General features: G+C 34.7%; 1 protein-coding gene and 1 pseudogene across 1 annotated transcript in view; both read left to right on the top strand.

Moving 5' to 3' along the window:
* Window positions 1-15,889, top strand: part of LOC136150107 (nuclease SbcCD subunit C-like) — a 140,989-nt gene that overhangs the window by 22,239 nt on the left and 102,861 nt on the right. The window contains exons 10-12 of the mRNA XM_065910879.1: window positions 12,038-12,091; window positions 12,781-12,885; window positions 14,680-14,733. Of these exons, the coding sequence (XP_065766951.1) occupies window positions 12,038-12,091; window positions 12,781-12,885; window positions 14,680-14,733 (213 nt within the window). The remainder of the gene's footprint in view (window positions 1-12,037; window positions 12,092-12,780; window positions 12,886-14,679; window positions 14,734-15,889) is intronic.
* Window positions 13,014-13,940, top strand: LOC136149394 (NEDD4 family-interacting protein 1 pseudogene; annotated as a pseudogene).

Here is a 15,889-nt window from a genome sequence, read left to right as displayed (position 1 = left end):
ATTACAAGGACAACTTTAATGGATTCAATAAAACTAAAGCTCAAAAATGAGATGGTACCATAACATATAAATATTAAAAAGGGAAATTGCAGAAGTAAAAAAAGAATAAGTACAAAAAGTCACTATAGAATTAGTAAGTAAATTATAAACATCAAAATTAAAAAATACAAAGCACTAAAAATCATATTACAGTGTGAGCAGACTTGGTACAGTAAATACAGAGAAAAAAGATTAAAGTTATAAAAAATCTAGTAGATATGGATGATTCACAAAGGCATCCACCATAAGAATGTCAAATATCTTTAGAAGAGAGTATAAGAATTAAAACTTTTTAATCAATGGTAGTTTTTAAAAAGGAAAATTTCTGTAAAATGAAGGAATGAATGCAGATCAAAAATGTCACAACAGGCTCCAGAAAATGTTGATCCAGAGTACTCTACAGTGAAATATTTTCTAGGTTTCTCACTGAAACTTAAGGAAAAATGAGAATTTTTCAGACACACAGATGATAGAAAGCAGGTAACAGATAAGGAGAGGAAGTGATGGGTTTCCAAAGCCACATTCAACTCCAGAAAAGAATGTCAGAGTATCTACAAAGGTGAAAAAGAAAGTGTGACAAAGAGTACTACAACTATGCTGTCATTCAAATAAACATAAAAATTTTATATATAAATATAAACTTCAAACTTTTAATAATGGGAAAAAGTAAATAAATTCAGCACCTCTTGAAAAAAATGATGAAATATAGTTAAGAAATAACTGAAAATTGAGCAAAAGGAAACAATAGTGAAAAAACTGGTGGTGACCTGTAAATCTGCTTTGAATGCAGAGCAAGTACTAGACAATTGTGGGGATGACAGATATAAAATAACATGTTTATATGTGCCAGTGTAACAATGATAGCATAACTAATAAAAACATGAAAGTGAGGGGAGAAATGGGAGGAAGTGAGAAAATGCTTTTCATAGCAGGAAATCAGATGATAGTTTTTAAAATTTAAAGTTTAAGTTTGAAAATATGGCTTCACCTCTGTTTTTCATATTCTTTTAAAATTAACTGGATATCTTCATAAATATCTCTTGTACTGAGGTATATTTATTAGAAATTGAAGATTCTTATTTTTAAAACCATATATATAGTACTTTTTGAAAATAATTCTCTGTATCTGTCTTACCTGTGCAACTTCATAGATGAGAGTCTGTGGAATAACCAGTGATTATTTCTATGGGAGATAGGATTTGAAGTAATGTCTTTCCTTTTCCTAGTACATAGAGAAATATATAATACACTGAGAAAAGTGTGTAAATCATGAATTTCCTGTGTAACTAATGATTGTAAAACAAACAGCTGTATACTCTCCATCAGCATCTACAATCCACCATGTGTTCTCTTTTCCAACACTGCCCACTCAATTTATTCCTATTTTACCACATAAGTATGCATCTCAAATTTTATAGTTCACCCATATTTTGAACTTCATATGAATGGAATCACACAGCAAGGAACATTTTGTCACTGGCTTCTTTTTAGTGAGTGTAGGGGTAACTTACTGAAGGTTAAGTTTATGTTTTTCTGATTACTAATGAGGTTGAGACCTTTTTATATATCTATTAATTATTTGCATAGCCTCTTTTGTGGACTGCCTTTTCAATTATATTGCCTGTCTTCCTACTGTGATGTTTTTTCTTATTGAACTGTGGAAATTCTTTATATATTCTCTGTATAGGCACTTTGAGGCTAATTTGCAATGCAAATAACTCTCTCTTTGGCTTGCTTTTTCATTCTTTTAATGGTGTCTTCCAGTGAACAGAAGTTCTTAATTTAAATGTAGTCAAATATATCAATCTTTTCCCTGATGGTTAGTATCTTTTATACTGTATAAAAGAAATCTTTTCCTATCCTAAAGTCATTAAAGTATTGTCCCACATTATCTTTTTAAAATTTCTTTGTTTTGCATCTCAAATTTAACTAACAATCCACCTGGACATGATTTTTGTATATGGGATGCTGTAGGAGTTAAGTTTCTTTTCTTTCCCATGTGAATATCAAATTTTTCAATAGCATATTTGAAAATACCATCAGTACTATCTTTTCTTGCTATAGTGCCAACTTTCTACAGTCAAATAACATGGATCTCAGAGCAGAGTATGAATTCATGTAGTATAAGGTAGGGGAGAGAGGTAGAGTCTCAGTTCTGCCCTACCTAGCTTACAGTGTGAGTATGGACAAAAGCCTCTCAGTTTCCCTGGGGATTTGCCTCTTCAAGTATAGAATTGAGGAGGGTGAGCTAGATGCCTTTTAGGAGACCTGTCAACTGAAAGAATCTAAGTCAGCTTGACTCCCATCTTTGAGCAGACATTTAGGTGGCAAAAAAATAAATTAAAAAACAAGTGAGTTAGGCATTTGTTTTTGATACCATCACTCAGAACTTTTCTGCACCACAATGCAAGGAAATTGTTGCCTGGTACTTTATCTAATGGTTAGTAATATTAAAGGTTGAACAAATGAGGCATCAGACAATGAAAATTTTATAAAAATGTAGAAAATATCAGGCCAATTTTGGATTTAGAAACAGTACATAACCTGCAGTCAAGGGCTTCTTGTCTCTGAATTTTATTTTATTTTATTTTTTTCATTTATTTTTATTAGTTGGAGGCTAATTGCTTTACAATATTGTAGTGGTTTTTGCCATACATTGACATGAATCAGCCATGGATTTACATGTGTTCCATCCCGATCTCCCCTCCTGCCTCCCTCTCCATCCCATCCCTCTGGGTCTTCCCAGTGCACCAGCCCTGAGCACTTGTCTCATGCATCCAACCCGGGCTGGTGATCTGTTTCACCCTTGATAGTAAGTATACTTGTTTCAATGCTCTTCTCTCAGAACATCCCACCCTCGCCTTCTCCCACAGAGTCCAAAAGTCTGTTCTGTACATCTGTGTCTCTTTTTCTGTTTTGCATATAGGGTTATTGTTACCATCTTTTAAAATTCCATATATATGTGTTAGTATACTTTAATGGTCTTCATCTTTCTGGCTTACTTCACTGTGTATAATGGGCTCCAGTTTCATTCATCTCATTAGAACTGATTCAAATGAATTCTTTTTAATGGCTGAGTAATATTCCATGGTGTATATGTACCACAGCTTCCTTATCCATTCGTCTGCTGATGGGCATCTAGGTTGCTTCCATGTTCTGGGTATTATAAACAGTGCTGCAATGAACACTGGGGTACACGTGTCTCTTTCAATTCTGATTTCCTTGGTGTATATGCCCAGGAGTGGGATTGCTGGGTCATATGGCAGTTCTAGTTCCAGTTTTTTAAGGAATCTCCACACTGTTCTCCATAGTGGCTGTACCAGTTTGCATTCCCACCAACAGTGTAAGAGGGTTCCCTTTTCTCCACACCCTCTCCAGCATTTATTGCTTGTAGACTTTTGGATAGCAGCCATTCTGAATGGCGTGTAATGGTACCTCATTGAGGTTTTGATTTGCATTTCTCTGATGATGAGTGATGTTGAGCATCTTTTCATGTGCTTGTTAGCTACCTGTATGTCTTCTTTGGAGAAATGTCTGTTTAGTTCTTTGGCCCATTTTTTGATTGGATCATTTATTTTTCTGGAATTGAGCTGCAGGAGTTGCTTGTATATTTTTGAGATTAATCCTTTGTCCGTTGCGTCGTTTGCTATTATTTTCTCCCATTCTGAAGGCTGTCTTTTCACCTTGCTTATAGTTTCCTTTGTTGTGCAAAAGCTTTTAAGTTTCATTAGGTCCCATTTGTTTATTTTTGCTTTTATTTCCAATATTCTGGGAGGTGGGTCATAGAGGATCTTGCTGTGATTTATGTCAGAGAGTGTTTTGCCTATGTTCTCCTCTAGGAGTTTTCGTTTCTGGTCTTACATGTAGATCTTTAATCCATTTTGAGTTTATTTTTGTGTATGGTGTTAGAAAGTGTTCTAGTTTCATTCTTTTTCAAGTGGTTGACCAGTTTTCCCAGCACCACTTGTTAAAGAGGTTGTCTTTTTTCCATTGTATATTCTTGCCTCCTTTGTCGAAGATAAGGTGTCCTTAGGTACGTGAATTTATCTCTGGGCTTTCTGCCTCTGAATTTTTTTTTTTTAATTTTTTTTATTAGTTGGAGGCTAATTACTTCACAACATTTCAGTGAGTTTTGTCATACATTGACATGAATCAGCCATAGAGTTACACGTATTCCCCATCCCGATCCCCCCTCCCACCTCCCTCTCCCCCCGACTCCTCTGGGTCCTCCCAGTGCACCATTATACAGAGTGAAGTAAGCCAGAAAGATAAAGAACATTACAGCATACTAACACATATATATGGAATTTAGAAAGATGGTAACGATAACCCTATATGCACAAAAGAAAAAGAGACACAGAAGTACAGAACAGACTTTTGAACTCTGTGGGAGAAGGTGAGGGTGGGATGTTTCGAAAGAACAGCATGTATATTATTTATGGTGAAACAGATCACCAACCCAGGTGGGATGCATGAGACAAGTGCCTCTGAATTTTAAAAGCCATCAACCTGGCCAGAAAAAAATGCCAAGCCATTTTCAAGCCATTCAATAGAAATCCAATGACAGCACACCTGTTAAACATACATTTCCTAAAATCCTCCCAGAAAGGCAACTTTAATGAAATTAGTTCTGATGAAAGGATACTAGCGAGTTCAGTGAGAAATAGAATATTTTGTTTTACATAGCAGAAAATTGACACAAAGAGAGATGGCTTCGCCTTTCTGTCCCCTAAAAAGAATACAAATGTCACTTCTGGAATCTAACATACAGACTTAATTTTCAAAATATATAATTTTGTTTTCCTCATAAGGCAGCCATACATAATAAACTCCAAGCATAAAACAGTCACAAACTTTTTCCATAAACCTGGACTTATTGAAGGTTTCCACTAGTCTCCAGGAGCTTACAGCCAGATTAGTCCTGATGTTTCAAATAATCAAGCTTTCTCCACAGCTAAAATTCCTTTATGTTTGGGCTGTTGAACACAAGTTCAGGAGATAACTTGTCTTCCACATAGTCCATCTCTGATCCTAAAGGGATTTCTGTGCTTTCTTTTCAATGAAGACTGACTCCCATCTCAAACAACTTCTTCATTGGAGTCTCCTTTTGTCTTCATATCTTATAGAATATAAGAAAAGCCATTTCAGCTCTTGGTTTGGACACAAACTTTCACACCACTCTGTTCAGGGTTCAGGCTTATCTTTAAGAATTTCTTTGCTGCAGTGTGTCAGGGTGAGGGTAGCCTTGGGCTTGCAGCTTCCTCTTGCTCACAGCCCCAACAGTGGCCAGGATGAACAAAGGCTAACTCGTTTTTAATCTCAAAGGGAAATAATTCCATATTTCACCAGCAAATATTACTTTGTTGAAGGTTTTTTGTGATTTGGGGTTATTTACATAACCTTTAGTAAATTAAAGGAGTTCTCTTCTATTCCTGTTTTTGTTTTGGATGTTGACATTTATCCAATTCATTTTTTCTACACCTGCTCATTGCATGTAATGAAGTGTTTATTGAAGTGATTATATAGTATTTCTCCTTAAATATATTAATTTAAGGTACTACATTGATTGATTTTTGCATATTAAAAAAAAACTTTGCATTCCTGGAATATATTGATCATGATGGATTATCACTGTTATATATTATTGGATTCTGATTGCTAATATTTTATTGAAGATTTTTGTATTCATGTTTATAAGAGATTTTCCTTATTTGTGCAGTCTTCATTAAATTTTACTAGCAAAGTTTAAAAAACAAGTTGAAGAGTATTTCTTGTTTGAATTCTCTGAAAGAGTTTTTTAAGGTGACATTATTTCATTCTTAAATGTTTGGTGGGATTAACCAATGAAGACATCTTGGGTCTGAATTGTTATTTTATTGTTGTTTGTGTTGTTGGAATTTTTTAACTTCCAATTAATAAGACTGTTTCTTCTTTTGTCAGTTTAGTAAACTGTGGTTTTCTAGGAATTTGTCAATTTTTATGAATTTTTAATGTATTTAAATAAAATTATTTAATAACTATCTTTTTAATGTTTGCAAGATTAGTATGGGAATCTTGCTTATTTCTAATATTGGTTATTTATGCCTTTCCTCTTTTTTTCTTGGTTAGTCTTACCAAGGGTCTAACAAGTGTTAAAAGTCATTCCAAGCAACCAACTTTTCGCTTTGTTAAACCTCTACATTCTTAATTCCTTTTTGTTTCATTAATTTCTGCTCTTTGTAATTTTCTTTGATTTCATTTGCTATTCTTTTTCTAACTTAAGGTGCATGCTTAGCTTATTAATTTTTAATTTTTTTCTTTTCTAATATGTTTTGAATTCTGATATTTTTTTTTAGTTATTCAGTTTAAAATATTTCTTAGTTCTATTGTGATTTACTCTCAGCCCTCATGTGTGCGTGCTGTTGCTTCAGTTGTGTTCAATTCTTTGTGACCCCATGGACTATAGCCTGCAAGGCTTCCCTGTCCATGGGATTCTCCAGGCAAGAATACTGGAATGGGTTGCCATTTCCTCCTCCAGGGGATCTTCCCAAACCAGGGATGAATTTTAATACATGATATATTTGTTAGTTATTCAGTTTAAGATATTTCTTTGTTCTGTTGTGATTTATTCTCAACCCTCTGATACTCCCATATGCTTTATTTTTAGGTTAATTGCATTGTAGTCAAAGAACCTACTCTGTGATTTTAATCCTTTTACATTTTATTGTATTTTATTTTTCAGCAACTTTATTGATATATAATTTGCATACCATACAATTTGCCCATCTGAAGTATTCAATTCAACAGGTTTTAGCATATTCATAGACTTACATGACCATCACCATAATAGATTTTAGAACGTTGTTGTTGTTATTGTTCAGTATCCAGTCATGTTTGACTCTTTGTGACCCCACAGACTGCATCATGCCAAGCCTCCCTGTCCCTCACCATCTCCCAAAGTTTGCCCAAGTTCATGTCCATTGCATCGTTGATGCCATCCAGCCATCTCTCCTTCTGCCCTCAGTCTTTCCCAGCATCAGGGACTTTTCCAATGAGTCAGCTGTTCGCATCAGGTGACCAAAATACTGGAGCTTCAGCTTCAGCTTCAGTCCTTCCAATGAGTATTTAGGGTTGATTTCCCATAAGATTGACTAGTTTGATCTCCTTGCTGTTTAAGGGACTCTCAGGAGTCTTCTCCAGCACTACAGTTTGAAGGTATCAATTCTTTGGTGCTCTTCCTTCTTTACGGTCCAGCTCTCACAACCGTCCATGACCACTGGGAAGACCATAACCTTGACCATACAGACCTTTGTCGGTAGAGTAATGTCTTTGCTTTTCAACACACTGTCTAGGTTTGTCTTTTAGAGTCCAAGAAGAGGAAATCTGTCACTATTTACAGCTTTTCCCCTTCTATTTGCCATGAAGTAATGGGGTTGGATGCCATGATCTTAGTTTTTTTTTAATGTTTAGTTTTAAGCTGGCTCTTTCACTCTCCTCCTTCACCAGTCATCAATATGCTCTTTAGTTCCTCTTCGCTTTCTGCCATCAGAGTGGTATCATCTGCATATCTGAGGTCGTTGATGCTTCTCCTGCCTATCTTATTTCCAACTTGTAACTCATCCAGCCCAGCATTTCTCATGATGTGCTCAGCATGTAGGTTAAATAAACAGGGCGACAGCAGACAGCCCTGGTGTACTCCTTTCTCAATCCTGAACAAGTCAGTTGTTCCATACAGGCTCTAACTGTTGCTTCTTGACCCACATACAGGCTTCTTAGGAGAAAGTAAGATGGTTTGGTATTCCCATCTCTTTAAGAGCTTTCCACAGTCTGTTATGACCCACACAGTCAAAAGCTTTAGTATAGTTGATGAAACAAAGGTAGACAGTTTTCTGAAATTCCCTTGCTTTCTCTATGATCCAGCAAATGTTAGCAATTTGACCTCTGGTTCCTCTGCCTTTTCTAAACCCAGCTTGGACTCTGGAACATTCAGTAAGTCAGTTCAGTCACTCAGTCATGTCTGACTCTTTGCAACCCCATGAACCGCAGCATGCCAGGCCTCTCTGTCCATCACCAACTCTCGGAGTTCACCCAAACCCATGTCCATTGAGTCGGTTATGCCATCCAACCATCTCATCCTCTGTCGTTCCCTTCTCCTCCTGCCCTCAGTCTTTCCCAGAATCAGGGTATTTTCAAATGAGTCAGCTCTTCACCTTTTGGCATCACTCTCAAAAGAGTCAGCTCTTCACCTTTTGGCATCAGGTGGCCAAAGTGTTGGAGTTTCAGCTTCAGCATCAGACCTTCCAATGAATATTCAGAACTGATTTCCTTTAGGCTGGACTGATTGGAGCTCCTTGCAGTCCAAGGGACTCTAAAGAGTCTTTTCCAACACTACAGTTCAAAACCATCAATTCTTCAGCATTCAACTTTCTTTATAGTCCAACTCTCACATCCATACTTGACCTCTAGAAAAACCATAGCCTTGATCACACAGACCTTTGTTGACAAAGTAATGTCTCTGCTTTTCAATATGCCGTCTAGGTTGGTCATACCTTTCCTTCCAAGGAGTAAGTGTTTTTTAATTTCAGGGCTGCAATCACCATCTGCAGTGATTTTGGAGCCCAGAAAAATAAAGTAAGCCACTATTTCCCCATCTATTTGCCTGGAACATTACCAAGCCCCGAAAGGAAACCTCTTACCCACTAACAGTCACTCCTTACTCTCCTCTTCTTCTCAGCCTCTGGCAACAATTAATCTGCTTTTTATCTCTACCAGTTTGACCTGTTCTGGAGGTTTCATGTGAATGGGGTCATAAGTGACTGGTTTCTTTCATACAGCATAATGTTTTCAAGGCTCATCCATTTTATATCATATATCACCACTTCATTCATTTTTGTTGCCAAGCAATCTTCCACTATATGGATATACGACATTTTGTTTCTTCATTCATAAGTCGATGAACATTTGGGGTTTGTTTCCACATTTTGGCTATTATGAATAATGCTGCTATGAATAGTCTCATGTAAATTTTTATGGATACATGTTTTCATTATTCTTGGACATATCCTTAGGAGTGGAAATGCTGAACATATGATAACTCTATGTTTAACATTTTGGGGAATTGAAATTATTTTACAAAGCAATTGTATCATTTTACATTTCCATCAGCAACATGTGAGGGTTCCACTTTCTTCACATCCTTGTCACTACTTGTTATTATATCTCTTTTTTATTATAGTCATCCTACTAGTGGTGTCAAGTGGTAGTTTTAATTTTTATTTATTTTATGTCTAATAATGTTGCACATCTCTTCATGTACTTGTTGTCTATTCATATATTTCCACTAGAGAAACATCTATTCAGATTCTTTACCTATATTTCAATTGGGTTGTCTTTTTATTATTGAGTGATAAGAATTCTTTATATATTCTATATAAAACTCCCTTATTATATGCGTGATTTTCAAATACTTTCTCCTGTTCTGTGAGTTCCTCACTTCCTTGATGGTATCCTGTGAAGCACAAATGCTTTTAATTTTTATGAAGTCCAGTTTATCTGTTTTTTCTTTTGTCACGTATGCTTTTGGTGTCATATCTAAGAATGTTTTGCCTAATCCACAATAAAAATGATTTATTCTTATATTTCTTTCTAAAGTTTTTATAGTTTTAGCTCTTAATTTTGAGTCTATGATACATTGGAAATTATTTCTGTATATGGTATGAGGAAGGGATCTAACTTCAGTCTTTTGCATGTGGATGTATAGTTGTCTCAGCACCATTTGTTGAAGTTTCCTCTTCTTCATTGAACTGCCATGGTACCCTTGCCAAAGGTCAATTAATAGTAAATACAGTGATTTATATCTGAACTCTCAGTTCCTCTCCCTTGATCAATATATCTAGTCTTTTGCTGATACTTCACTATATTGATTACTATCACTTTTTAATAAGTTTTGAAATTGGGAAGTGTACGTCTTCCAGCTTTGTTCTTTTCTGAGATTATTTTGGCTATTCAAGATACCTTGCATTTACATATGAATTTTAAGATTGGTTCTTAAAATTTGGCATAAATGCCAACTAAGATTTGATAAAAATTTTCTTGTGTTTCTAGATCAATTCAGCATGTGAGAGAGGGTAGGGGATAGTCACAGAGAATGTTACCATCGTTTCAATATTAAGTGTTCTGATCCATGATCATAGGATGTCTTTCCATTTATTTAAGTCAATCAATTTCTTGCAATAATGTTTTATAGTGTTTTAGGTATGAGTTTCATCCCATTTTTTTGTAAATTTATTCCTCAGTGATAGGTGATTTGTTCTTTCGATGTTACTATAGATGGAACTGTTTTCTTAATGTGATTTTGGACTGTTTATTGTCATTACTTTTATTTTTAAAGATTTATTTATTTGGCTGTGCCAGTTCTTATTTGAGGCTTGCAGAATCTTTGATTTTCGTTGAGGCATGCAGGATCTTTAGTTGCAGTATGGGAACTCTTAGTTGCATCATTCATCATTTGAGGTCAACTTTCCTGACCAAAGGTCAAACCCAGGCCTCTTGCATTGGGACCATAGAATCTTGGCCACTGGATCACTAGGAAAGACCTCCATTACTTATAAAGTATTGATATTTGGCTTTACAATGCAATATATGATCATTTTTGTAAATGCTCCTATGTGAAAGGAGATATGCATTCTGAAATTATTGGGTACAGGGTTGTCTATATGTCCATTAAATCAAGTTTGTTAAATTTGTAGTTCAATTTTCCTGTAGTCCTAATGCTTTTTTCTGCTTATTTTGTTAACTACTCAATGAAATATATTAAAATATCCAACCATAATTTAGAATTTTTCTATTTCTCATTCTAACTTTGCAATTTTTATGTATTTGTGACCATGTTGTTGGTGTCAATATAGCTACACTATGTTTTTGCTTAGTATTTGTATGGTCTGTATCTACCCATCTTCTTACTTTCAACTTTTCTGAATCCTTATATTTCAAATATTTTAAATTCTTAAGTTTTAGACGGTTAGATCACTTCCTTGATGAATTTTACCTAACATGTGAATAAGATACAATAACCTTCTTAATCAACTGTTCAAAGAACACAGAAAGCAGAAACGTTTCTGGTTTGATTTATGAAACTATCTTAATCTTGATACCCAAACTTGATGAAGAAAACACAAAAAAGGAAGATCACTAGCCAGTCTCTCTCATAAACAAATGTGCAAAAATCCTAAATGAAATATTAGCAATATGCATCTATCATTTTTATTTTTGTATTACTAATAGCAGTTATGATATTACTAACATATTTGTGTTTAAATCTACTTTTATTCAATGCCTATATTTGTACCATCTGTTCACCATTCTGTTTTCTTCCATTCTTGCTTTGCTTTTGGATTTCTATTATTTTTCTTATTAGTTTGGACTTTTTAAAGATTATTTCAGAAATTACAATTTAGTCCTTATCTTTCTCCAATTTTGTATTGGGCTTTTATCTTCATTCAAGATAGTGCAACATTCTTGGACTATTTTAATTTTGTTAATCCCCATTCCCAACTTATTGTTTTGTTTTACACACTATATTCCTCTAGAATTACTCATACATTATCATTTCATTTCTTCATATTCTTTCCTGCAGTCCTAAATTGAAAAGGGTCATTGAATGCTAAGCAGGATTAAAATTTTTTCAACTTATTCCTAAAAAATACTTGTAAAATTTTATAACATTGGGAGCAAAGAGGAATTTATAAGTAGGATTTTAAAAAAATTTTTTTAAAGACATATACATAAAGAATAAAAGTATGAATACAGGAGGAAATAGTGGGACGCATGAAACGAAGTAGAGGAAAGGACTAAAACATTTTTTTTCTTATGTCTGAGTAAGTACTTATTATATAAAATGTAATAGACTAGAACTAAACTGTAAGATGGTATCAACATTCTAGCTGAGGGCAGGAATCATAGGTCGAGAAAGCATAAGGAGCAGTCTCATTGTTGTATACGACTGCTTTGTGTCTTACAGTGGATGGAAAAGTTGATCTGAAAAATGTGACACCGAGAATGAAAGACTTCACTGGTGAGTTTCTATGACACTGAAATCATAATGCTTTATAATAAATCATATTTCCGATGCTCTTATCTAGTAGTCTATTGTTCATATTAATTTTGACATTTACCCAGTTATCATTAAAGGTTTCTACCTGAAAACATCCACTTGATCTCTGGTTATCTATGTATTAAAACGAAACCACAGACTTTGTTCTCATAACAAGTTCTATCTATGGTAGAGTTACTATATAGGTCTGTCTCTGCCTGCATGTAAATAGTTAAATTTTAGGTAAGCATGTGAAAAAATAAGGCAAAGCTTTGGAAAGTTCAAGATAATATGTTTTTGTGTGTGTGTGTAAACAGTTACATAAGTCAGTATAATATCTCCTCTCATAATTATTTCTTTTGGCAATTCATTATACAATCTGATAACTAGATTTCATTTTGCATATTATTCCCAACTTTAAGAGAGCCCTCACAATCTCAATATTATAAGAGCAAATTTACTTTGACTTCTATTGACATGCTGAATTTCCATATCCCATTTTGCCTTTGCTTTTTAACCACAGATTGGAAATGATGCCATGTAAGTTATTATAAATGTATTTTTAAAAATACATACTACATAGGCTAATATTATGTTCTAGTGAACCTCTTTAAAACATTAAATAATTAATTTCTAAAGTTTTCACCTATAAACACTCTGTCTCTTCAAAGGAGAAAAGATTAATGCCAGTGATCTGAAAAACGTTCTTGGAAACATGGGGATAGAAGTCAATGATAAAGAATGTCTGGAACTGCTAAAATCACTGCCAGTTGATGGTGAGCTGCATTTGGGTTGCTGTGACCTCCAAAGCATTGAGTTTTATGGTTCTAGTTATGATGTTTATACTTTGAAGTGTCACATGTTCATATTTACCTGCCCCCCATCCCGCAGCTCTTGCTTTCTTATGAACAGTGTCTCTATTTCTGTATGCCAACTCAAGGACAGAGATCAACTGTCAAAAGAATCCTCTTCCAAAAAATCAGTGTTGAGGAGGTAAGATATTACTGATGATTTTGAAAAAGGGGAGGAAGGAGTGGAATTTACATTTTGTCTCTCTCAGTAAGCATCCCGAAGTCCTCAGAAGAAAGTTTCTTTCTTCCTTTAAATACAAAAGCTCAACATCTTCCCCCTATCTTCTCAACAAAGCATCTTCTCAGCAAAGTTCTGTGTATCCCTGTAAGTAAATCTTGTACCAGCTGCCAAGAAATTAGTGTTTTCTGTATTATTATATCAGTTCAGAAGTTAACAACACCTTCAAGCATGAGCTTTGTAGCAGCCAGTACCAGCAGCTGCATCATGAAGAAGAGGCTGAAGAAACCTGAACAGGCTGCAGGTGACAGTCTTCCACCGCAAAGCAACATCTCTGCAGAGAGTGCAGAATAATTTGAGTACAAAGATGAGTCTGAGGTTGCAAAGCCTCCATGTTATTATATTACCTGGCTACAACACTACCCAGTTATGATGAAGGCAAGAGAATCAAGAATGAAGCTACTATCCCTTCAGTTTCTGGAAGAGATGACTTCGATAATGCTGACCAACTTGGTTTAGGCAACAACAGGATTTTCATGTTAACTTTTTTTATGTCATTCTTCTTTAAAATTAGATTGGGTATTTCCTGTCTGCTTTCCTGACAACTTCAACTGCAGGGAAGTATGAGGCCATTTCAGGATTTGGCCTATCTCTAATCAAGCAGATCCTTGTTGTCAGATTTTCCACCTATTTCCCTGGATATTTTGATGGTCAGAATTGTCTCTGGTGGGTGTTTCTGGTTTTAGGTTTTCTCCTGTTTCTCAGAGGATTTGCTAGTTATGCAAAAGTTTGGAAGATATAAAAACTCAAATTTCTGCAGGACAGAGTTCTCTTTATTTACTGAAGACATTTTCTGGCAAAGGACTTCCTGTATTTATGATTCCTCTCTAAAGAAATGAGAACATCTGCAGGAAGTGACTCGAGATGCATAACACAGAGGAATAACCACCTGCTTTTAGAGAAGAAAGTGCTATTGAAAAAGAGAAAATAGGATGAAGCAAATTACTGCTGTTACTCATTAGGCCACTTACATGTCAAACTTGAGCTTCAGGAAGTAAAGAAAACAGAATGGAAATGTGATAGAAACAAGGAATGAAAAGAATTTAAAATAGAATAGGAAAAAATTGTGAGTTTTAGCTCTGTAGCATATAAAGTAGTTGCTGTGAATGTGAAAGAGTAAGTAGATCTATTAATAATAACAGAATTTATTATGATGAGCCAAGTTCTGTCCTCACCACACACAATGATGACACCTTATCCCTGTTTTACAGTGGAGGAAACTGAGGCATAGAAAGGGTAAGTAATTTGCCTGAGGCCACAAAGTTAGTCAGTAGCAGAGCAAGAATTTGAACCCAGACTCTTAACCTTTACACCAGACTACCACTCTATATCATAATGCCAACTTTTTTCGTTGCTTAACTTCATCATAATTTGAAAGTAGAAATGGATAGATTTATAAAGTCAGTCACAACGAGGAAATTCTGATCCTTAAATTCTATCTGTGAGTCATTCTCTGTCCTGAATTATGTCTTTTCTTACAGGTGATAAGAAAGTTTTTCAGAATAGACTGCTAGCAGCTTTGAAGTCTTTTAAAGGTGGGTGATAAATGTAATGAGAAAGTACACAAGACTGAGATTCTCAATCTTTGTATTTACTTTTTCCTAGTTATTAGATCATGATTCGTCTGCCACCTCTTTTAAATATTGATGCTATAGTTTTGTTTTGTTTTGTTTTTTGAGTGTTTGCTGTGTAGACGTGATCCCAAGGTCATATTCAAAGACACCAGTCTTAAGTATCTCCACAGTTCTCTTTTTGTGTACTCTTGAGTAGGTCAAGTTAGAGTTTAGCTTTCATAGAACTGAAAATAACCATAACAATGCACAGCTATGAACTGTTGTTTTCCTTTCTTTTTTCAATATAAAAGGTGTCACATTCCCAGTAAATATAAAAATTAAAGAAAAAAATCATCACTCATATTGCTACTGCTGAATCATTACCACTCTTTATATTTTGAAGCCCTTGATGTTAAAATAGCAAAAATCTCACATAGTCAAAATTGCTCTGAAATCTCATTAGAAGACTCCATAAAGACACCAACATTCTAGTCTTGATAAGTCTGGTATAGTCACTTTTTCTTCCAATGACATGGAATAGATTGTTATTCCTACAGTTAAGCAATTAGCTGAAGTGGCTATGCCTAATTAGCCGTAATATACAAAAATACATCTCAAACTAGACTCTCATCGAGTTAAGATGCTCCCAGTATGATAGGCTTAGTGGAATTTAGTCCATCTGATAGAACAGTAAATTGATGTTCATCTGGAGTTTTCTTTCCGTAAGTGCTTGCTACCCCTGGAATGTCAGGGAGAATCACATGAATTATTTCATTGTTCATTTATACTGGGCATGTGATTTTAATTCATATAAGTTAAATGATTGTTTGATATAATACACCCTATTAAAAAAGCATTTTTTTTCCTGTGGTACCCATTTTTTGTAATACCTATAGCTATGTAATTTTCTGTGGAATGAAAATACAATGGTTTACTTCACAATATCTCTTATCATTAAATATTTAAATTCAGTGTACTTTTTTCTTTTTCCACTTATTATAAAAGTGAGATTATAATAAAAACTTACCTCTTCCCTTTGACATGAGCTTTTTCTGTATTTCTAAAAGTGAAATTAGTGGGATAAGAGTTACGAACATTTTAAAGATTTGTGATGGTTATTGCCAAACCACTTTCCAGT

Source organism: Muntiacus reevesi, chromosome 18 (assembly GCF_963930625.1).
Source record: "Muntiacus reevesi chromosome 18, mMunRee1.1, whole genome shotgun sequence".
Lineage (NCBI taxonomy): Eukaryota > Metazoa > Chordata > Mammalia > Artiodactyla > Cervidae > Muntiacus > Muntiacus reevesi.
This window is presented reverse-complemented; position numbering and strand designations above follow the sequence as displayed.